The 23,204-nt window shown below is 44.4% G+C and overlaps 1 protein-coding gene across 1 annotated transcript in view; it reads left to right on the top strand.

Moving 5' to 3' along the window:
* The window catches only part of FARSB (phenylalanyl-tRNA synthetase subunit beta), a 58,332-nt gene that overhangs the window by 17,019 nt on the left and 18,109 nt on the right, over nt 1-23,204 (top strand). The window contains exons 9-16 of the mRNA XM_040982801.1: nt 443-504; nt 1,425-1,476; nt 5,183-5,244; nt 5,513-5,720; nt 6,197-6,277; nt 9,634-9,726; nt 11,882-11,999; nt 22,396-22,551. Coding sequence (XP_040838735.1) covers nt 443-504; nt 1,425-1,476; nt 5,183-5,244; nt 5,513-5,720; nt 6,197-6,277; nt 9,634-9,726; nt 11,882-11,999; nt 22,396-22,551 — 832 coding nt within the window. The remainder of the gene's footprint in view (nt 1-442; nt 505-1,424; nt 1,477-5,182; nt 5,245-5,512; nt 5,721-6,196; nt 6,278-9,633; nt 9,727-11,881; nt 12,000-22,395; nt 22,552-23,204) is intronic.

The following is a 23,204-nucleotide window of genomic DNA, read 5'->3' as shown; positions in this document are numbered from 1 at the left end:
AAAAAAAAACTGAGATACAAAGAGGGTAAGTAGCATTCAAGTGAAGCAACTTCAGAGTCTGAGAGACCGATGAGGTTTGCTGCAACAATTAGCTGTTTGTCTCCTTGAAGCTGGTGGACTGATTGGAAGAGAGGAGACAAAGTGACTTCAGTCATGGGTTGTGACTCGGAACTGCATAAATGCAGAGTGACTGATGATGCAGACAGACCCATGCCTCCACTGATACCACTGCTGATCTGAGTGCAGACAGACCCATGCCTCCACTGATACCACTGCTGATGATTGAGGATCTTTTAAAGACCTACTCAAGTTTTCTTACTTAAATATATGGGACAAGGCCTACCTTTAAGCATTTGATGACTAAATTATATAAATACTAATGCATTTCCAACTTAGAGAAGATAATATATTTACAGATTAATATATATTTTTTCTTTCCCAGGCGAAAATAGTTCTTGATACTCTTGTCACCATGTTCAGTGAATATTGTGAGAATCAATTTACGTAAGTTCTCTCATCATTTTTCTTGATGACCTGCTGTTGTGAAGGTGTTAAGGCTTTGTACAAAATACAGAGTTTCCTGTAACTAGAATAGGCATAGTATCTGTTTTGGGAGATAAACATGTGTACAATAAACATGCACAAATAATATATACAAACTATAGTGTTTTGTTAATACCCTGGCCCGCTGAAAGGGCAAATGCCTGCCAGCAGAGGTAGTGTGGACCGCCGGGAGGCGGTGCAGTTCAAGCTGTGTCTGAGACCGTGAAGTCGGAGGACCAGCAAAAGGAGCAACCAGCCAAAGAGAAGTACATTTTCATGTTGAGAGCAAGGCATGAATCCCTTAGGTTTGGATGATATTTTTTCCCAAAGTGTATTTTTTTTAAAGGAAAGTGCGTCAAAGCATATTTTTAATTAAAAGATTTATTCAGCGAATCACTATGGCTTCTTAGTGTGTGTGATCATCAGAGTGGTTTATGCTGGCCTGTTCATGGTGAGTCAGAATAAATGTGTTAGTGTCACAAGCATATGGTGTAAAAAGCTATATGGGCACTATCATTTGGGGTTTGTGAATTGGTTCGCATTTCAGTGAGTATCAGTTAGCTTTTGTTGTATAGCACACTGCGTTGATAAAGCTTAGAGTGTGCTGTCACACTGGCAGGAGCACATGTGGGAAACATGCTTGTTGTGCTGGGAGATGAATGGTGCCAGGGAACGATGTCTGATGGCCGAGGCAGTCAGGGAAGGTGCACTGGTCGCAGTGAGGTATAGGAAGGTCGTTCCAAACCGCACGGTTGGCAAGTGAGAAAGTGACTCATTGGGGTGCCAGATGGCAGATTTGCTAAGCAGACACATTTCTAGAATTGAAGGCACTATTTTTTTTTTTTCCTAAAGTATCTTATTTCTGGCTTTTCTACCCCCAGGGTTGAAGCTGCTGAGGTCGTTTTTCCTAATCGAAAATCTCACATCTTTCCAGTAAGTATTTGAAAAACAACTTAATGATGATAACGATAGTGGCAGTACTGCTTCTGGCTCAAGGGCTTGTGCTCCCTGTCTGTGAGTCTCTTCCACCCTTAGGCTGCAAGCCAAACTCTTACTCTTTATATCTCCTAGCTTACTGGGCACTAGGCTCTGATTACGTGGGTGCCGTCTTTACAATAACCCTGTGAGCATAGGTGGCAGTATTGTATTTTTTCCTGAGATCCAGAGACCTTGAGGTGCAACTCAGCCTACCTGGTAACTGTTAATTGGGAGGCTAGGATTAAAGTTGAAGCGATCTGATTTCAGGCGCCAAAGTGCCATAATCAACAAATAGGACCATATCTGCTGTGGCTTATTCTCTCATTGAATAGTTAGTTGGATAATGTATGATTTGACACCTGAGAGCGTTGCTCGGCTCTCGACATCTGACCAGTCTGCTTGGACTTTTGCTCTTGGCCATCACTGTAGTGAATAACTCCAAATTATTAATAAAAATCATTTAGTAATTGAATCTTAACTCTTAATTGACTGGATGTTTCTCCTCCCAGTGTCAGTTGGTATAATCATGTCCATTTTAAATCATGGTGGAATTATAATCATTTAATTGTGATTTTTGTTCAGTGGGGCCATTCTTTGATGAGCATTTTTTTCCTTTGGATTTTGTGTGTGTGTTACAAACTACCTCAAGACTCTGGTTTAAAATAACACCCCTTTATTTACTTGTTTTTTTTTTTTAAGATTATTTTATTTTTATTGGAAAATTAGATATACAGAGGGGAGGCGAGACAGAGAGGAAGATCTTCCCATCCAATGATTCACTCCTTTAGAGGCCACAATGGCTGGTGCTGTGCCGATCCGAAGCCAGGAATGCAGAGCTTGTCTCAGGTCTCCCACACAGATGCAGGGTCCCAAGGCTTTGGACTGGCCTCAACTACTTTCCCAGGCCACAAGCAGGGAGCTGGATGGGAAGTGGAGCCGCTGGGATTAGAACTGGTATCCATATGGGATTCCAGCACGTGCAAGGCAAGGACTTTAGCCTCGAGGCTGCTGTGTTGGACCCAACTCCTTTCTTTGCTTCTTGGCTCTCTTGGTTGTGAGTGGTTCTTGTAGGCTGAGCCAGTTTAGCTCATCTCTGCCGGGTTCTTTAATATGAGAAATCAGCTGGCTGCTTGGCCAGCAGCTGAGTGGGCTGGGCTGACCTCCCCCACCTGTCTTCTTGGCAGTGGAATCGGTGGGGCAACTGTCCCTTGTCAACTGGCAGACTGGGGTGCATACTTTTACATGATGGCAGAGTTCCTGGCAGCAGGAGAGCGAGCCCAGAGCTCGGGCATTGAGGCTTGCTGAGCTGTGGACAGGGTGAGGGGTGGAGGAACGAAGGCTGTCTCCTGTAGGAGGGCCTGCAGCATCCCATGCAGGGCCGCGGCCACTGGACAGGGGAGCAGCTGTGGTTGTTAGAACTTACCATGGTAGTATTTTGGGTAGCCAGAGATAGGTTTTAAGTCTGTTTTAAAATGGCTTGAGAGGACTTTGTTTATATGAAGAATTGTCAAGTGTTAAAAAATGGGAATATGTTTTAAAGTTTGGCTCAGTCTTGTGGAGACAGTTCCCTCAAGTCATGTATTTGTAAGAAGATGAAGTTTCAGAATCTTCAAACAGTAGGCTTCCACACTAGTGTTTTGCCATTTTATTTATTTTCTGCTAAGCTTCAGCTGGAATAGCCTTTCAAGGGTCCTGCAAGAAGGGAAGGGTCCACTCAGGGAGCCTTAGTCTTCCTCACACAGAGTAGCTGATTCTCCCCAAACACTTTGGAAATTCTGTTCTAGTTTTTGTTATTGATAGAAAAGAATAAAGTTTTGAAATGAAAGAACAAGGGGTTGGAAGAGGGACCAGGGCCGAGAGACTAATGGTTGATGGTCTGTGCTTTGGAATGTGGCTGTCTGAATTTGTTTACTGATTCATTAGTTTATTCCTGAGTTACTTCATGCATGCATACATTTGCTCTTTAAATGTATACCAAATGTTTATCATCTAACACGTGTTTGTCTAAGCACTGGGAATACAGCAGTTCTTGCCTTTGCCATGGCGGTGACCTGTACTTAGACTTGTAAAATGTAAAGTGAGAGCATTCAGTTGTGAAGATGGGGTGTGTGTCTTGTGTCGGTCAGCTCATAGTGACTGCCCACTGCCTGCCATGGTTCTCAGTGCTCACTGCATCTGCAGGCCTTGTGACCTGGGACTGGGCTCTGCGCAGCTGGAGCTGCCGGCTCTGCAGACCTGGAGTCCGCCTTGCTGTCAAGCTCAGAGGATGACACTGGTGCTTCTCTTCTGGGGACCACGTTTTAAGTAGCAGTGTTCTGACTGTTCCTCTGCCTTGGATCATAGCAGGCTTTTGCAGTTTTGATCTTTGCTAGTGGCAGTTGTGCTTTTGAGAGTCATTTAGTGAGAAAGGTATTGAGTGTGTTCCTTTTCCACGTCTGGTCCCTTTGAGGAAGAACGAGGACCAATTTATAAGATGCTGTGTCTCTGCTGATTCCTGCAGCAGAGTGATGGGACTTGGAGCAGCCTTGCATTTCCCCTGGGAGAGGATAGAAAAGAGAGAAAAAGAATGCTTTTCTAGAACTCTTAGACTCAATGAGCTGGGTCAAGGCACCTGAGCTTGGTCACACTCCCTTACTTGCATGAGATAAGACTTGGAAATCTTTTTTTTTTTTAAAGATTTATTTATTTATTGGAAAGTCAGATATACAGAGAGGAGGAGAGACAGAGAGGAAGATCTTCTGTCCGATGATTCACTCCCCAAGTGACCACAACGGCCGATGCTATGCTGATCTGAAGCCAGGATCCAGGAACTTCTTCTGGTAACCCACATGGGTGCAGTGTCCCAAAGCCTTGGGCCGTCCTCAACTGCTTTCCCAGGCCACAAGCAGGGAGCTGGATGGGAAGTGGAGCTGCCAGGACTAGAACTGGCGCCCATGTGTGATCCCGGTGCGTTCAAGGCGAGGACTTTAGCTGTTAGGCCATGCCACCGGGCCCAAGACTTAGAAATCTTGAGCAAGTTGTATAAATGTCTTTGTAATGATCTAATGTAGCAGTGTTGCACTGTAGGGAATGGGAGTTGAGCATCTAAGAGAAAAAAAGATCTTGTTTTGTTTCTAAGCACAGATTGTCTAACAAGTGTATGTGAAGCTAGTTGATCAGATTGTTCTTCCATAAGAACATTTTGAAATCCCAAGCTTATGTTCAGTCTGTGGTTCTCAGGACCATGTGTTGGGTGAGTAATAAGAATGCAACAACTCACTGAATTAGGAAAGGCTGGGACTCTGGCGGTGTGGCCTAGCTGCTAAAGTCCTCGCCTTGAATGCTCTGGGATCCCATATGGACGCCAGTTCTAATCCCGGCGGCTCCACTTCCCATCCAGCTCCCTGCTTGTGGCCTGGGAAAGCAGTTGAGGACGGCCCAATGCTTTGGGACCCTGCACCCGTGTGGAGGAAGTTCCAGGCTCATGGCTTCGGATTGGCACAGCACCGGCCGTTGTGGACACTTGGGGAGTGAATCATTGGATGGAAGATCTTCCTCTCTATCTCTCCTCCTCTCTGTGTATCTGACTTTCCAATAAAAATAAAATAAATCTTAAAAAAAAGTCTAAAGCTATATGGGATTGGGAATGATTTTGACTGTTGCAATTGTTTCTTTCCTTAAGGAACTGGCTTACCGCAAGGAGATAGTAAGAGCTGATCTGATTAACAAGAAAGTTGGAATCAGGTATGCTCTCGCTTCATTTATTTACTTATTGTTGGAGGGAATTGAAGAACAAAATACAAACAAAAGTAATTTTTCCTGAAACAATGCTAGGATGGGTGTTTGATATCCTCTCAGATTAACTCAAGGAGTGAGAGCATCAGTTTGGGCATCAGGGGTTTTCTGGAATTCAAAAAGAAATGCTATTGCAGGTCATGAGTAGCATATTTTAAACCAGTGTAAACATTTTCATTGTCCAGAGGAAGTCACTGCTTGTACATTCCCATTTCAGAGAAACTCCAGAGAATCTTGCCAAGCTCCTGACCAGGATGCATCTAAAGTCAGAAGTCATAGGCGACGGGAATCAGATTGAGATTGAAATCCCTCCAACCCGAGCTGACGTCATCCACGCATGCGATATTGTAGAAGATGCAGCCATTGCTTACGGATATAACAACATTCAGATGGCTCTTCCGAAAACATACACCATAGCTAATCAAGTAAGATTGCACCCTTAAATAAACATTCCTTATTGTTAGAAACTGATTATTGAATGCCAGGAAGGCTTCGAGAAGAACAGAACATAGGAATTAAGCAGTGTTTGGGCATGCTTTGCTTTGGGAGGCATTTGCTGTGGAAAGGATACAAAACAGATGCCCAAATGATTAGAGTTAGTTGAAAACCTGCGCTGACTAGGTCTTTGAGGAAAGACAGGTTTTGAGTTTGCAGCCCGTGTTGGCTGTCCGACTGCAGAATCCAATTTTTAAACTTAGGGCTGAAGTCAGAAGCTGGGAGGGAGAAGGGGTGTACATCCATGTAAACGTGGAGTGGTAACAAGGTGGTGGAAGATGGGGTGCTAATTGTGTGGGAAACAGGGCAAGTGCCTTTTCATGACATGACTTGTATCCATTTTTTTTTTTTTTTTGGTCAAAAAAAGATCTTACGGGTGAAATAAGTGAATTTCCTTTTTTGTCAGTTTCCCCTTAATAAGCTCACTGAACTTCTCCGACACGATATGGCAGCTGCCGGATTCACCGAAGCCCTTACCTTCGCTCTGGTAGGTCCCACACCGCTCTGCCCGTGGATTGCTTGCTTTGACCTTGAATCACTGTTGGAGTCCTTGTGAGAATGTAAAAAGCCTAGACTACCAACATTTCCAGATTGTGGAAAAAAACTGTTGTTTGCGACTATACAATGTGTTCTAAAGAAGTTTTTAAGCTTTTCTTTTCATAGGCAGAATATGAAGTCTTAGAAAAAATGTCTAAATAACAAAAGATGAAGTATTTAATAGTTTCATGTAAGTGTTAAGGGTTCACAGTGAATTTCATAACCCAATCTATTAAGTTAGAGTTTTTGGTCTTAATTTGGTTGTGGCTGTGCCCACTAGATGCCGCCCTGGTTAAGGGCTTGCAGACTGTTCCACTTATTTCTTTGTCTTTGAACATATTCACAGACATTTGCTTTGAGTTGAGAAGCTGACATAAAAGGCCTAAATCAGGAAATGACTTTTATTACAAAATCAGAAAGCACTCTTCCCTCCCCTGCCAGACTGACCATGTGAAGGGATACAATGTGTGTGCAATTTGTAGTTCCTTTGTTTCCTCTTGCCGAGTTCCCGTGGTGCCTACGGTGCTGTTCTGGAGTGTTCAGGGAAGTCTCAGTGCAGGTCTGTGAGCTGATTTGTGATTTAGAGTTGTGTCTTCCCCAGTCAAGCCCAGCCTGGAAGCTCTCAGTTGTCTTGAGAATCTAGAGACTGCAGATCTTCCAGTTTTCTGATTCATCATTCTTTTGGTGTTTGTTGGCCATCTGTTTGATGAAGCCTCGGCCGACAGGGGTAGCTGTGTAACCAATTGCCCACAGCCAGCAGAGGCCTGTGGGACCAGGGGCTTTGCTTCTCCATCATCCCATCTGTGGATTCTCAGTCTGTGCTGCATGCTATGCACACCCACGTAGCTGTGTAGTACCACGCTTCTGTAAGTTCATGCAAGCTGAATTAAAAAAAGGGATTTTGAGAAGTGTATTTTTTTTTAAAGATTTAGTTTATTTTTATTGGAAAGTCAGATATACAGAGAGGAGAGAGAGAGGAAGATCTTCCGTTCGATGATTCACTCCCCAAGTGACTGCAACGGCCGGTGCTGTGCCGATCCTGAGCCAGGAGCCTGGAACTTCCTCCAGGTCTCCCACATGGGTGCAGGGTCCCAAGGCTTTAGCTGTCCTCGACACAATCAGGGAGCTGGGTGGGAAGTGGAGCTGCCAGGATTAGAACCAGCTCCCATATGGGATTCGGCACGTTCAAGGTGAGGACGTTAGCTGCTAAGCCATGGCGCCAGGCCCTGAGAAGTGTATTTGTATTTGTTTAATATGTTAGTAGACAGTCCTGGCGTGATGGCTCAGTGGCTAAATCCTCACCTTGCAAGTGCCCAGATCCCTTATGAGCACTGGCTCATGTTCTGGCTGCTCTACTTTGTCCAGCTTCTTGCTTGTGACCTGGGGGCCAGGAGTGGAGGATGACCTGGGACTCAAGGATCTAGGCCAACCTCCTCAGGCTGGTAGTAGGGAACTGGATGGGCAGTAGCCAGCTTATATGGGATGCCAGTTGCTGCAGGCAGAGGCTTGGACTGCTATGCTACCATGCTGTCCCTGGCTATAATTTCTTTGAAACTGGCTGACCTTTTAAAAAATAATTTTATGTGCAAATTTAGTTTTGATCGAGTTTATTTAGAGGTGAGGAAATCACTGAAACACATTGAGAGAGAGAGCCGGCAGAGAATGGAAAGATGGGAGAGAGATCTTTGTGCGTTCGTCTTGTGTCCACGGGGAGGGAGAGGACTCTCCTTCCTGCTGCCTGGCTTCTGATGAAGTCAGACGGGGAATGGTTAGTGATGTCGCCCTCCAGGCCTCGGCGAGGGCCAGTCCTGCAGGGGAGGGGCCAGTTGATTGGCAAGTGGGTAGAGTGTGTTCCATAGAGCAGGGGAGGTAGGGCTTCCATTTCTACCTGCCTGGCCCACTCCTGAGATTTCCAACCCCTGATCGTAAGGGTTGTTGAAGCTTGTAATTACATCTCATCTCTTGTCGCTACTTCCTGCTGATGAAGGGTGTAGGCCTTGCATGTCCTGGGTTCAAAAATCTCACCCTATCTCTTCCAAGGGTCCCATCTCCCGAACCATGGAAATGTAGCTGGTGCTTGTGGCTGTGCCCGCCACATCTTCGTTGCCACTGGCCTTTTCTGCCTTGGAGCAGCATCCGAGGGGCTCATCTGGTCCACAGGGGCAGGCTGAGTGTTCTTTTCATGTGCAGGTGGACAAGATCCTTCCCCCTGTACAGAAGTCAGAGTAGGAGGCTAAACAGCATATACTGTTCTGATGCTGGAACCCTGGCCTTGGGATCCCGGCGCGTTCAAGGCAAGGACTTTAGCCACTAGGCCATGCTGCTGGGCCCTATCTATCTATCTATATCTATTTATCTATTTATTGTTTCTGAAAGGCAAAAGGAGAGAGAGAGGGAGAGGCAGGTAGAGATCTTCCAGTGACTGGTGTTCACTCCCCAAATGGCTGCAGTGTCCAGAGCTGAGCCAGTCTGTAGCCAGGAGGCAGGAACTTCATCTAGGTCTCCCATGGGGATGCAGAGGCCCAAGTACGTGGACCATCTTCTGCTTTCCCAGGCGCATTAAAAGGGAACTGGACAGGAAGTGGAGCAGCTGGGGCTTGAACTGGCGCTCAGATGGGATACCGGCGTCACAGCAGAGGCTCAGGTGGCAGTCTCAGATTTCATGCATTGACTCCCTCGTCCCACACGTCTGAGTTCTTCAGGGTGTCCACATCTGCCTTTCTGGGGGGTTATCACTAGGAGCCTCATTAAGCATGTACACAGAAATGAAACGGCAGAATAGAAAGAGTATTGTGCAGAATTCAGACCACTTGATTTCTACTCGAGGTCCTACCGTTCTAACACAGTTGCTCAGGAATGACCATGGGTCACAGTGGAAGGCCATGGGAATAGGAGAGGGAAACGAAGCTTCTTACGTGTTTTTAATGTAAGTGGTAGATGTCAGTTGAATGTGCTTATGGGAAGAGCAGCCCAGGGAGCTGTGAGGGTGTGCTAGGTAAAGTTAGGGGGATTGGAGGAAACTAGACTGGAAGGGTGGGTGGGAAGGAGGCTAGCTTAGGAACAGCTTGTATCACCTCCTGTCAGTGAAAGATTCATAATTAGGACGGATCATAAAAGAAGCGCTAATGTTAACTTGCTGTGGGCTTGAATTTAATACATGTTCATTCTTAGTTTAGTCTTAGCTTGCTAATTCATACAGAGTCTGTGTTGGTGTCATGTCATGCTAAGTTGGTCAAGAACTTGCTTTTTGTGTTGAATGTAGTCATTCCTTTTCTACATTGCTCTGTTCGGTCTGCCCGCCCTCAGTGCTCCCAGGAAGACATTGCGGAGAAGCTGGGTCTGGACATCTCTGCCACACAGGCGGTCCACATCAGCAATCCCAAAACAGCTGAGTTTCAGGTAAGTACTTCAAGTCAGAATTTCGGAAAAAATGAAGAGTCTGAGTACATCAGACTGAGTTAGGAAAAGTCACTTGAGTTATACCTCAGATTGTAAATTAGAGCAACTTAAAAATGTTAATAGAAGTGTATGCATTAATATTTTTATTTATTTATTTTTGAGAGGCAGACAGGTGTTCACTCTGCAGATGCCTGCAGGAGCCAGTGCTGAACTCAGCGCAGGTCTCCACCGTGGGTGGTGATGGGGACAGTTACCTTGGCCCGTCGCCTGGCCGCAGGTCTCCACCATGGGTGGTGATGGGGACAGTTACCTTGGCCTGTCGCCTGCTGCCGCCTGGGATGCACATTGCAGGAACCTGGGCCTGGGAGCGGAGGCAGCACTTCAACCCAGGTGATGGACATCCCAAGTGATGTCCTAATTGCTACCCAAAACGTCTGCCCCTAGAACGTTGTTTGTCTCTTAAAAAGGGATTTGAAAAGCAGACTTAGAGCGTGAGACAACTCTTGCATCCACTGCTTCGCGCTCCACATGGCTACTACAGATAGGTCTTGGTCCAAGCTGACAGTCAGGGATCTAGAATCTGGGTCTCACAGGTGGGTGGCAGGAGCCCAGATATTGAGTCTTTTCTTTGCTGCTTTCTCAGGCGCATGAGCAGGGAGCTGGATGAGGAGTTGGGCGGCCAGAACTCACTCATACCGGTGTCACAGGTGGTGGCTTAGTTCATGTGCCACAGTGCTGTTCCCCTTGGCCCTAGAATGTTTGTGTAATTCCTTCTGGGATAAGTTTATGGTTGGTTCTTAAAATGTTCTGAAAAAGTTGTGAACTCTTGTTTTATAAGTTTTTTCTCAATTAAGTTGGTTTTTAACATTTATGCCATGTGGCCAATCTTTTCTGACTAAACTTTGTATTTATAATTGATTTATAAAATCGTATTTTCAGATTTCATCTGTTTTTCATTCATTTCGAATGAATGAATCAAAACCTGTTCCCAGTACTTCTAAAAGTCATTCCTGTTCCAATTAGCCATTTCATCAGTTCTCAATCTGTTGCTCATGCATTGTTCATAATTGTATAAATTTATTTGCAATTACACGCAGAGCTTAGGAAGATTAAAATGTGAATAATTCTTTAATAGTAAATGTTAAATAAGTTATGTTATAGATGACAATATGAAGGGACTGGCACTGTGGTTCAGCTTCAGGCTCTGGGCCATCCTCAACTGCTTTCCCAACCACAAGCAGGGAGCTGGATGGGAAGTGGAGCAGCCGGGACGTGAACTGACACCCTTGTGGGATCCTGGCACGTGCAATGTGAGGATTTAGCCACTAGGCTGTCGCACCAGGCCCCTGTTGATTTTTGAGTAGGGGGCTGCATGATGAGATTTTAGTCTTAGAGTACCATTCTGAGAAGAGAATGGAAGATGTCTACTGGGCTCAGAAGCTAGCCTACAATTGTTCAGTAGTCCCGACCAAAGAAAATGGTGCTTGAAATCTGCCAGCCGAGCCTGACATTAGTGTCCTGTCGCTTCCTGTAAAGCCTTGCTGTGAGATGTGTGCAAAGCTGTGATCCAGCTGAAAGTGAGACCATTGTTTCTAAGACAGGAAGCTTTCCTTTTAAGAGCTGAGAGACACCTTTATTATGAAGCATAGCAGTCTGTTGTGTTTCGGTAGCTGTAGTCTGCCCCTCACGGCTGGGTGGTGTCCTGAGCACCTAACGCACTAATATCTTGTGTTCCATATTTGAGTTGCTTTTGTAATTTTTTCTGTTCTTAGTTTTTTAAATGCTTGTGCTTGTCATAGCAAAGTTCAATAACTTTGTGAAACGAGACAGAACTTGAGAATTTATGTGTTTAACATCTTTGTGGAGACAATTTTGGTTTTAAAATAATGAAAAATTAGCCAATCCTGGTAAGAGTAGTCTTATTTAGATTCTTTTCGCTTTGCACATTTTAAAAATCAGATTTGATCTTTAATTTAATAAATTTGGAAGTTAGTGTATTTTAACCCTTTCGGTGCCTTGGAGCGGAGTGTTTTCATGGAGTCTGGTGTCTTGTGGGGCATTCATTGCGCTGCCTGCCTGGAGGCCGGCCCGCCTTGCGTCTTCACCCAGGCCCGGTTTGCGATTGCTTGGTGCGATTTCCTGTGTTTTCCTCTAGGTGGCGCGCACTACCCTTCTTCCTGGCCTCCTGAAGACCATAGCAGCGAATCGCAAAATGCCTCTGCCTCTGAAACTCTTTGAAATTTCTGACATTGTGATAAAAGACTCTACTAAAGGTAAGAATGAGTCATCTTTGGTTTGTGTACTGCAAGCGTTTATTTTTTAATTCATACAGTTTTAACAGTCTACAGAAGTAGAGAAGCGTAAGTCTCTCCCACTGTGATCCAGCACCCAGCTTCAGCAGTTACCAGCACCTGGCACCTTCTGTCCGCAGATTCACTCCCCAAATGGCTACAACAGCTAGAGCTGCACCAGTTCGAAACCAGAAGGCAGGAGCTTCTTTCAGGTCTCTCACATGGTTGCAGGGGCTCAGGACTTAGGGCATCTTCCAGTATTTTTCCCAGGCATGTTAGCAGGAGAGCTAGATTGGAAATGATGGAGGTGGGACTTGAACTAGCACCCATATGGGATGCCTGCACCACACGTGGACTCAGCCTACTAAGCCATGGTGCAGGCTTATATTTCTGAAATAGGAGCTTGGGTTCTTTTTTTCCTTGATATTTACGCACTTTATCTGAAAGAAAGAGAAAGAAGCACAGAGGAATCTCCTCTCTGCTGGCTCACCTTCCACTGGCAGCAGCTGGGAGTGGGTCGGGCTGAGGCTGGGAGTGAGGAGCCTGGGGACCCGGTTACCGATGCCTGCTGGTTTCCAGGGTACGCATTAACCGGAGGGTGGAGAGGGCAGCAGAGCTGGCAGTAAGCCCAGGTACTCTGACAGGGGACAGAGGTGCCCCAGGAGATGGATGGCTGGCAGCTGCACCAACACCTGTCCTGGTTGCTTTAGATAACCTTCTTTTCATCAGATATCTACAAAGTGTTTACATTTTCCCAGTTCTTTCATAAAATTGCTTTTTATGATTAATTTAATTTATGTGCTCATAGATTTGATTACCGTGTGTCTCATTTCTTTAAACGGCAAGCACAGTTGAACAAAGGTTTGATACTGTTTATGAAGAGTCCTACTAAAGGTCTCCGCGGAAAGTGCTTTTCCTTCATCACAGGTGATATTCATGTTGTGTTGTTGGGTTCTCTGGTTTTATTAGAAAGGCAGAGTTACAGAGAGCAGGAAAGACGGAGGTCTTCCATCCATTGGCTCACTCCACAGATGGCTGCCACGGCCAGAGCCAGGGCTTCCTTCAGGTCTCCCACACGGGTGCAGGATCCTGAAGACTTGAGCCAACCTCTGCTGCTTTCCCAGACCATAAGCAGGTTGCTGGATGGGAAAGGGAACAGTTGGGATGCGAACCAGTGCCTGTATGGTGTGCTGGCACCACAGGCTGAGGTTTACCCTAGTACACCACAGTGCCAGCCCCTTATTCATATCACTGTAATGTACTAGTATCTTGCCATTCTGTGTTAGTGGCACACGGCCCGGTATAGTGGGTGTCCCAGGGATGATGGGTACATTTGACTAGTTTTTATTCCTTTTGAGTATACTTTGCACTTACTAATACAGCAGATTGCTTGGTGCAGCACTTGGAACATGGTGGTTATTTAAAGTACCTAAGCTGAGTTGCCAGGAAAGTCTATCTTGAACTCCATTTCTGGAGCCAGCCTCTTCTGAGTTATATCTGCACCAGTCCTTTGGTAATCAGGAGGTCAATTGACTGAATTGCTGGCAAAGTGTCTTTGGGGCCCAGCGCTGAGGCCTAGTGGTTAAAGTCCTCACTTTGCATGCGCTGGGATCCCATATGGGTGCCAGTTGTTATCCTAGCTGCTCTGTTTCCCATCTAGCTCCCTGCTTGTGGCCTGGGATGGCCCAAAGCCTTGAGACCCTGCACCGCATGGGAGAGCTGGAAGAAGCTCCTGGCTTGTCAGCTCAGCTCCGGCCGTTGCAGCCACTTGGGGAGTGGACCAGTGGATGGAAGATCTTTCTCTCTGTTCCCTTCTGTGTAAATCTGACTTTCTAATAAAAATAATAAATCCTTTTTCTGAAAGCTTCTTTGGTTCCATGGAGTGTACAAATCAATTCCTAACCGTTTATTCAGTGATTTTGCAATTCAAAGTGTCTTGAAAGACTTTCTCTTGATTTCTTCTGAAGAGAGTACTAGGCATTCTTAGCCACCCAGAGTAGGCAGCAACTGTGAGACCATCCTAGGAAATAGATGTGATGAGGACCACTTTGCCCGTCATGTGGCTCGGTAGCAAATTTCTCATCCAAAGCTGGATCTGTTTGCCAACATTGTTCTAATTAGCATATTGGGAAATGAAGATTGGAAAATGGCTGTTTGCCCAGGACTGCATAAGATTGGAATTGGAGCTCAGTAACGTGTCCTTAGAGAAAAAAGTTCATTGAGTTCCTTTTAAAAATATTTACTTTTATTTTTCTGGAAGCCTTAGTAGCAGAAAAGGAGGGAAGGGGGAGAGAGGGAGAGAGGGAGCGAGGGAGCGAGGGAGCGTACTCTTCCCTGCACAGGTTCCCCCCAGATACCTGCAGCTGCTGGGGCTGGCCCTGGCTCAGGCCAGGATCCCCAAACTCCACACGGGCCTCCACCCAGGGTGCAGCGCCCCACATCTGTGATCCGTCGCCTGCTCCTCCCGGAGTACAAATTAGCAAAACGCTGGATTGGAAGCAGAGGAGCCATAAGTGGAACCAAGCTGAGAAGTTCATTCCAAGTCAGTCTGTGTGCAGTTCTCTTTGGTGGTGCATCTGCTGTGATAGAAGCAAGGCTGTTTTGGTGCCGGCTGTGAATAGTTCCCAGTGTTAAGGTGACTCGGATTATCATCACTGTTACAAGAGAACGGAGAATTTGTCACAATTCCAATGTGTAATTTTTCTGTTAACCTTAAGTTATTTCATTTAGTCTTAGTTCTTTGAGTTCTGTATTATTTTGATCCCCGGTGATATGCTAATGTTTATAATACAGGATTAGATTAACTGTATAGGTTTCCTCAAGAATTTTATAAAATGGTTTCAGCAGTTGGCTTCTTTCCTTAGCAGCCTGAGAGCTCTGCAGGCCTGGGCTTGCTCACAGGCAGGCGGCTTCGAATCTGCAGGAGGAGGAGGCCGGTGGTAGGGTAGATGTCCTTCGTCCTGGGCAGAGGTGCCTGTGTGTTGAGAAGGGCTAGGACCCTGCTCCTCAGCCGTCCCCAACGCCTTGCTTGGAGTTGACGTCCCTGCTGAGACATGCTGTTCCTGCAGACTGGTGCTGGTGGCTGTTCTGAGTGATCACTGCGCAAGTGCAGCCCGTACACTTCCGGGCTGGAAGATGTGCATCTGTGTGGTACTTTGCTTCATCAGGCAGAATCATTCTTGTCTGTAACAAGCCTCTTCTCTCTCTGCTCTTCCCGTTGCTGCACTCCGTTTCCCCCTTGATTCATTTCCGTAGGATAGGATTGCCGCCTGCTGTCTTGTACTGGTTTACACTTTTGCTTTGAAATTTTCTATCATATCAGTGGAATTTCAAGAATGAAGGGAGGCTAATGTGCTCAGTAAGTCTACCATCTTGAAAACTTAGATTTGCTTTAACTTATAGGAGTATGTTTTCTGTTTAGATAGGCCTGGATTTTATTTCATAACAAACGGAGTTTTTCTGAAGGACTGTTTTAAACATGTCCATGTGGATTCCCTGCCCGTCATCTGGCATGCGTAGAAGGCTCTATAGGAGAGGCAGCGCCGTGGCTCTGTGGACTCTGTGACCCGCGTGGCTCGTTGGGTCCTGGTCCTGTCAGCTGACACGGCTAACAGGCAGTGTTGATCTGATCTGATTTTTCCGTTTCTAGTTTGTTATATATCCAGTGGCGTTAATGATAGCACTTACTTCTTAGATTTGTTGCAAGGAGGAAATGAAATTACATTTTGAAAACATCTAGCCCTACAAGGAGCACTGTTTGATATTAGCTCTTATTTTTAGGGTGTTAGCAGTCTGTAAGGCCAGAACTTCTGGAATGAGAATTTTTCTGATAGAATGGTGTGAAAGTCTCAGCTAACCAGTGAGGTGTTAGTTTCACCTTGCTAAGGATCTGGGTGCTGATTTTTGCCTTAAACTCTGAATTAACTTTTTTTTCCCCTGCTGTGCTTTATCATCATCATCATTATTTACAGTAAGAAAATGAAAACATAGTAATGTTGGAGTCTACTTAAGAACCTAGGAATGCTATTTTTTGAGTAATGCATCACTCACTCCTCAATGAATTGACATGTTTCTAGTGTCTCTAAAACCAAGAGCCACTTCCCTGTTGAAGTTACCTGAGCCATTTCCTCTGAAACAGTGGAACGTTTTTGGAGAAGAAAACCCGAGGCTTCAGAAGAGAAGTGATGGAGGAGTGTGCCGAGTCCTGCGCACGTCTGGTTTTCACAGCTGGAGCAGTGGTGGATGTGTGGATGTGTGAGGCAGGAGGGAGTCAGCCAGTCCTTTTTTTTTTTTCCATTTTTTTTTTTACTTCTTTTTATTATTATCATCATTTTAAGATACAGTTCCATAGGCCCTGGGGATTTCCCTTATCCCCTCCCCAATTCTCTTCTCCCTCACTGAGTTCCCTGTATCATTACTATAGGATAGTTCTTCATACGCTGTCATATGTCCATCATTGCCGCCATGGACAGTGAAGCCAGCCAGTTTTGTCTAGCACATTGCTACAAAGTATCCTTTGAGTTCCTCTTTGCTAGGGTCACCTTGGCAATGTATGAGAGGAGACACAAGCAAATTCTTGGAGTTTGTGTTCAGGGTATGTGATGGTGTCCTGTTTAACAGAGAGTGGAGGAGCTGCTACTCTTACTAGTTTTAAGATCTTTTTGTTTATTTTGAAAGTCAGCGTTACAGTGAGAGGAGGAGAGACGGGAGATGGGGGAAGGGGTGGCTCTCCATCCACTGGTTCACTCCTCAGATGGCAGCTGAGGCCAGGAGCTGAGGGCTTCTTAGGAGTATCTCATGTGGGTATCAGGGTTCCAGACACGTGAACAATTTTCTGCTGCTTTCCCCTCTAACCATTGGCGAGGAACTGGAGCAGAAATCGGACATCCTTTAGTTGGCACCTGTGTGGGGTCCCTGTGACTTTACCTGCTATAACATGGTGCCCCATCGCTTGTTTTGTTGTACTAAGGAACAGCCCCAAACTTCCACCCTCCCATCTGTCTGGGCTCGCTTGGCAAGCATACCTGGTAACGTGGAAATGCAGATGGTTGCTGGACTGAATTTGAATCTGCTGTCTAACTTGCTTCCTTGTAGGAGCAGCCAGAGCACTGCCAGCCTTTGTTTTCATGACTGCCCTGATAGGACAGTTTCTTATCTTTTCATGGCTCTTTTAACTCTGTGTGTCGTGTGAGATTGTCAGTCTGTCAGTTCAGAGAGACTGAGGAAGGCACACTTTTCAAACATTAAGATTTCTACTCTAAATCAGGCACATTCAGGTTCTTTGAGGCCGAGCCAGCCACTGCATTTATTGAGTCACAGGCTCTGAAGCCACTGCAACATTTTCAACAATTAGTCATGACTCAAGGAACTAAAGCTGATGTCTGCCCTTTGTTGGGCAGAGTGGCATGTGTGTTTGGAATGAGAAGTTGAATGCAGACTCTGCCGTGGGATAAATATTTTAGCTTTATAATAGTCAAGACTTTTTGTTTTTTTCTGTTCAGTGTCAAAAATAACTAAATCATAACAGAGCAGTAAAAAAAAGTTCGGGGCCGCTAAGGACCTCATTGTGTTAACTAATCTTTGCAGTCAGAAAAACAAATGTATTCTGCAATGCCAATATTCTTTTTTTAAAAAAAATATATAAAAAACAGCTTGAGTTCTGCAATCACAATGCCAGAGTTTGCACTGTGCTTAGAATCCCACCAAGGCAGCAAGAGAAAACCCCTTACTGGGTTGGGTGGGTTGAAGTTTTAAAGGAACAAGAGCCTGAGAAGGATGAAGTTGGTGTTGTGAAGTACCAAGGCCACTTTGGTTTTGCAGGAAACAGTCTGACACTTCTTTGGAGAAGTCTGATCAGCCGTCACATTAAAAAAATGCAGTGTGTTGCTTTTTACCGCAGATGGTCCTCCTCTGGTGGAGACTCTTGCAGGTCCTCAGACAGGCCCCATGGCCCATGCCCCAGGCCCCACGCCCAGGGCTCCAGGCCCACACCCCAGGCCCCACGCCCCACACCCGCGCCCCGCGCCTTCCCTGCTGCTCTGTCCTGCCCATTCCTGCCTCCTCCAGCTGCAGTCCTAGCTCCAGTTTTCTCTCTGCCCCACTCCTCACCACTCATCACTTTCCAAAGTTTCACATTCTCCTTGAAGCTTTCCTGAAGGAAAGAACGACATAGATTTCATTACCCTGCCTAGTTTGGATGTGGAAATCTGGAATTTAAAAAAAGAAAGAAAAAGAAAACAACTTTACTCGCAATGTATATTTAAGATTCTCTCTCCTTTTTCCTCCTCGAGCGCCACGGCCACCGCAGAGCATACACTGCTTGCACTGTTATCATCGGTTTGTTCTTACATGTGTGTCAGTGCTCATGTAGCTGTCTGTTGAGCTATGAAAACATAGGATCCGATCGTTACAGTTTTTTGTGTAACTCCGTGCTTGATAAAAAGCGTTCTTATTATGGGCTTATGGAATACCTCAGTTCTAAGAAATTGTCCAATAATTCTGGAACCCTCAAATAATGCAAGATTATCTAGCATCCACATGTGGAATGGGGTTTTTTTTGAAGAGAGCTTATGTCATCAGTCTGGATTAATTTAATTTCACTATTTCATATTTCTGGCACGTAGATTTTCCAATTAATAATTTAAAAAATATGGATGTAAGCAGCATTGACATGAACAGTTTTTGAAGTAGCATCATTCGCATATGCGATGGCATCTTAGCTGTGTAAATACATCATTTTTAATAGAGAAAGTTATTTTAGTATGTTTGGTTCCACATAGTTAAGATCTGTTAACGTGAGTATAATGTGCTCTGTCATGCGTTGAATATTGTATTTTTTTTAATAGATAAAAATTCATTCCAGGTTTATGGTAACTAAATAAAAGCCAACCTACAAGGACCTAACTTTTTTCCTCTTGCATTGAAAAGGTCATTGATTTTTTTTTTCCCCCTCACATTTGTTTCTTGAATTTTTAGCATTTTTTTAAAGAAAAATCTGTACTTTGATAGTATAATCTAGAAGCATTTTAAAGAAAATTGAAAGCTGTCAAAATTGAAAATATGCTTGTAATATCTTCAAAAACTTCCATGACAGTGTATTTTTGATTTTCAAGTAATTCTATTCTTTTTCTATCTTAAAAAAGTCATTAATCTTGTGTTTAAAATTAGTTTCCAGACTCTCCTATGCATGTGCCACTGTATGCTTAGTGTATGTGTGTGTACGTGCAGCTAGAGGCGAGTTCTCTCGTTTTACACAAATGGAACTTCACTTTCCCCATCCTGTGCTGCACCTTGTTTTTATCTCTGAGCTCATTCTGCCCCCTTATACTCCTTTAAATGTCTGCATAGCGTTCTGCTGTAGACATGCAACATGCTCTGTTATTTATTTACTCAGACTGTTGATGAGTATTTAGATTTTTACCAGGTTCTTGCGAAATGTTGCAGTGAAAATCTTTGTACCTTTGTGCAAATATGTATTTTTGGAAGTAAAATGAATCAGTCCATCGATGTACACATCTAAATATCTGGCAACTTGTCAAATTCTTTTACAAAGGGATTTTTTGTAGCTTCTTTTCAGACTCAAAGCCAAGAACTAGCAAGTCCATTCTGGTATCCCGCGTTGGCGGCAGGGAGTCCAGTGATGAAGCATCCTGTGCTGCTTGCAGGTGCACTAACAGGGAGCTGGGTCAGAGATGCCGGCTCAGGCTGGAACCAGGACTCCAGTGCTGTGACTCACCCCGCAACACTCATTCAGTCTGTGTAGTTTTTGTGAATCATTTAGGCTTGTGTTGAAATTTTTAAGAGTTAAGCATAATTTGCAATGTAAGTTGCAATTTTCTAAGTACCAGAGTAACTTCATTATATGAAATAGATCTAAAAAACAAGGTGATTTGTTGTATTTTTAGAGCTTGGCTAGACTGTGAATCTCAAGTTCACGATCAGTATCTGATTATTAGATTCCAAAATCAGTCCCTAATATCGATTCTGATTACTCAGAAAGGGTTTTGGTCTTCCAGGAATTCTCGCAGCATCTTTGTTTGGATTCTCAGGTAACTACAGAACTGGAATCCTGGGGTCTTGAAGACTCGGCCGTTTTACACTGTGTCAGATGTTTTAACTAATCATCTTTTCCTGGCTTCTGGTCATTAGTAGTTCAATGAAAGAAAATCTACAGCAAGCAGGAGCCAAATCCAAAACTAGTTGTATGCAGTAGTCATCTACTAGGGAACATTATGCCATGCTTTGCTTTTTTTCTCTTTTCAAAAGCATTGGGCATGTTCTTTCAGCTTACAGTCATAGCTAGTTGGGGGGTTCAGTTCACTCCTCTGTTGGGGGCTTAGATCAGCTCTCTGCTGGGGGCTGGGATTCAGGTCACTCCTCTTTTGGGGGGGTTTAGATCAGCTCTCCACTGGGGGGGTTTAGATGAGCCCTCTGTTGGGGTGGTTTACATCAGCCCTCTCCAGGCAGTACTTTGAAGTCTGTGGAATATATAGATAATTTAGGCTGACATACTTGGCAGGCCCATTGAAAAAGCAGAATTGTTTGATGGCATGACACAAGAGGTCTGTTAACTGAGTTATAAAGAACTGAGGCGTTTCCAACAAACCCTAGCTTTGGCATGAAATTTAAATAGTTCTTTTCTGTGGTGTGCAGTCCTTGAACTTCCTGTGATGTAATATGCTCTCTCAGTGCAAAATCCTAGGCAATGGGATTTTTACTGTACCTAACAGTTTCTCCAGAGAGGAGTAGGTGGAAATGGATGGATGGTTACTTACTCCTTTAATTCAGTTCAGCTATAGGAGAGGGAGTTAACAGTAGACCTGAGGAAGCAGTAGTCCTCGGGAAATGTGAAAAGTTATCTAGTCAGTGGAGTTGGGAAGGGACACAGACATAAAGAGGTGGGATTGATCCTTACGGTAGGTTTAAATCACACCCTAAGTTAGTGGCTTTTTAAAAAAATATATTATAAAATTGGAAAAAAAAAGAGCTGTGTAGTTCATTGTTACATAATGCAAATGCCTTGAAACATTTCTTACATGAAGTTGAGCAGAATTTATTTAAAGTCTTGTATTTTTTTTGTAGGGTGAGGTGCTTCAAAAAGCTTGTGAGAAATGGAATCTAAAGTTGAGTTTTTGATGCAAAAAATAAGACTATGAATAATACACATTTTGATGAACTTTTTCAAGATTTGTTTTTAAACTCTTATCACTAAAATCTCTTAACTGCATTTTAAAATCCTAAGGTTATAATCCACATGCTGTCACTCTTGTCAGAAAGATAAGTTTTACATAATTTAGAGATCAAGAAAAAGGATTTCCAGACAAAGGTTACAAAAATAAAGCTCTAAGTGTACGTGTGTAAGCTCACCGAGTGGTGGCCCCGCTGTTGGGCTCTCTCACAGCCAAGCAGAACTACAAAGTAGTTTCAGTGTGTGCCTGTGTGTCAAAGTGGAAGCATGTGACACCAACAAATGGGTACCACATGGTCAAAATACCCAGAAGCAAGTCAGTAGTATGAAAGGGATAATTTAGTTCTGTTTCATTTAGATTTTTTTTTTCCCTTTGGGGGGGAGAGAGGTGGAGGTTGGGGTGGAGAAAATGAGAGTTTGTTTTCTTACAGTGGAATCAGGCCCCCATTTTAGCTTATGCCTGTGATTGACTAAATGGATTTTATGCCTGCCTCGTTTTCAGTGGATTTTTGTTCTCACACCTTTGATTGTAGCTTTCAGATGGAGAGAGATAGCAGTACGGTGCTAACTTTCTTAGCTCCGCTGGCTCTTACGCTCCCTTGGAATATGCCCTGCTGTCTGCTCCTGGCCCTGGGACTGGCTGCTTGTGCGTGCTCGACTCCTTTACAGTGCTGTTGGCAATTATTCAGTAAATAATTTAGGTCTTAGTCTATGGGAGTCTTGTGCTGTGGATGGCTTCCATGATCCAGGGATGTCTGTTACAGAAGGACCTCGAACATTGTGAATGCCAAGAGCGAGTTACTTCTTCCATGTCTGCTCAGTCACAAGTTCAGCTGGTCACGTTCCATAAGTTAGAATACTTTTGGTGACTGGAACTTAAATGACTTATAAATTAATTTCATTAAGCTTAAATGAAAATCTTAAGTATGATTTAAAAAAAAAAAAAACCACTGGTCTATCTTAGGAAAGCAGAGCTTGTGCTCAGCATGTGTGACATGAAGCAGCTCTCTGTCCAGCTCCTTGCCCGGGATAGACAGCAGTTCCTTCTTTGCCATTTCCTCATTTCCAAAGCAAAATGAGCCAACATGCTTTCATTAGAAAGTGTTAGAGCTGCGGTCTTCAGGGTTTATTAAAGCGCCTCAAATGTTGAAGTTTAAGGGGGTTTGGTAAGCGGTTATTTTATCTTTTCAGACGTAGGCGCACGGAACTGCAGGCATCTCTGTGCTGTTTATTACAACAAGAACCCCGGCTTTGAGATCATCCACGGCTTGCTGGACAGAGTGATGCAGCTGCTCGCGGTGCCTGCTGGGGAGGACAGGGGAGGATATGTGATCAAAGCGTCAGCAGGTAAGACACGTGGACTCTGTCCTGAGTCACACGGTGGTGACACTGAGCCCTCCTGAGCTGTCCCTGCTGCGAAGGGTACAGAGGAGAAAGAGAACTTCATCTGAATTAGTTGTTAGTATTTCTCAGAAATATCCACTTTCCCTCCTGCAAATTTAGCAAACACTTTTAGAATTCTCACAGTTGCTGCACGATATGGTCCAAATGAGCTACGATAACTAGTTACCTTCAAGCCACCAACACCATGGTGTGGTGAATCCAGATCTGAGCAGGAAGCTAAGAAGAACTAAAGTGATGGTTTGCTTTCCAAAGTCACCTGTCCAAGAAGGGACCTTGAAAGGTCATGACGCAAGGGTGGGTGCTCCTGGAGAAAAGCCCGTGTGCAGTAAAATCCCCACAGGAGGTTAGGTCAACTACCAGAAGGATGTCTGTACTCCTGATTTACTGGTTTCTCACTGTCAAAAGTTGTACAGATTTTTGCTATTCATATCCCCGCTGCTTGAATTTTACATTAATTTTGTTAGACAAGAGACCCAGACACAACTTGGAGAAAAATGTACTGGTCTTTTTCTTACTGTTTACTGCGGTGCTTTTTTTACAACTCTATTTGGATTTGAAGTGTTAGGTCAGTGATTCGCAGAGCAGTGATGCTTCAT

This window comes from Ochotona curzoniae, unplaced genomic scaffold (assembly GCF_017591425.1).
Source record: "Ochotona curzoniae isolate NIBS_2020 unplaced genomic scaffold, NIBS_Ocur_1.0 contig_3643, whole genome shotgun sequence".
Classification (NCBI taxonomy): domain Eukaryota; kingdom Metazoa; phylum Chordata; class Mammalia; order Lagomorpha; family Ochotonidae; genus Ochotona; species Ochotona curzoniae.
This window is presented reverse-complemented; position numbering and strand designations above follow the sequence as displayed.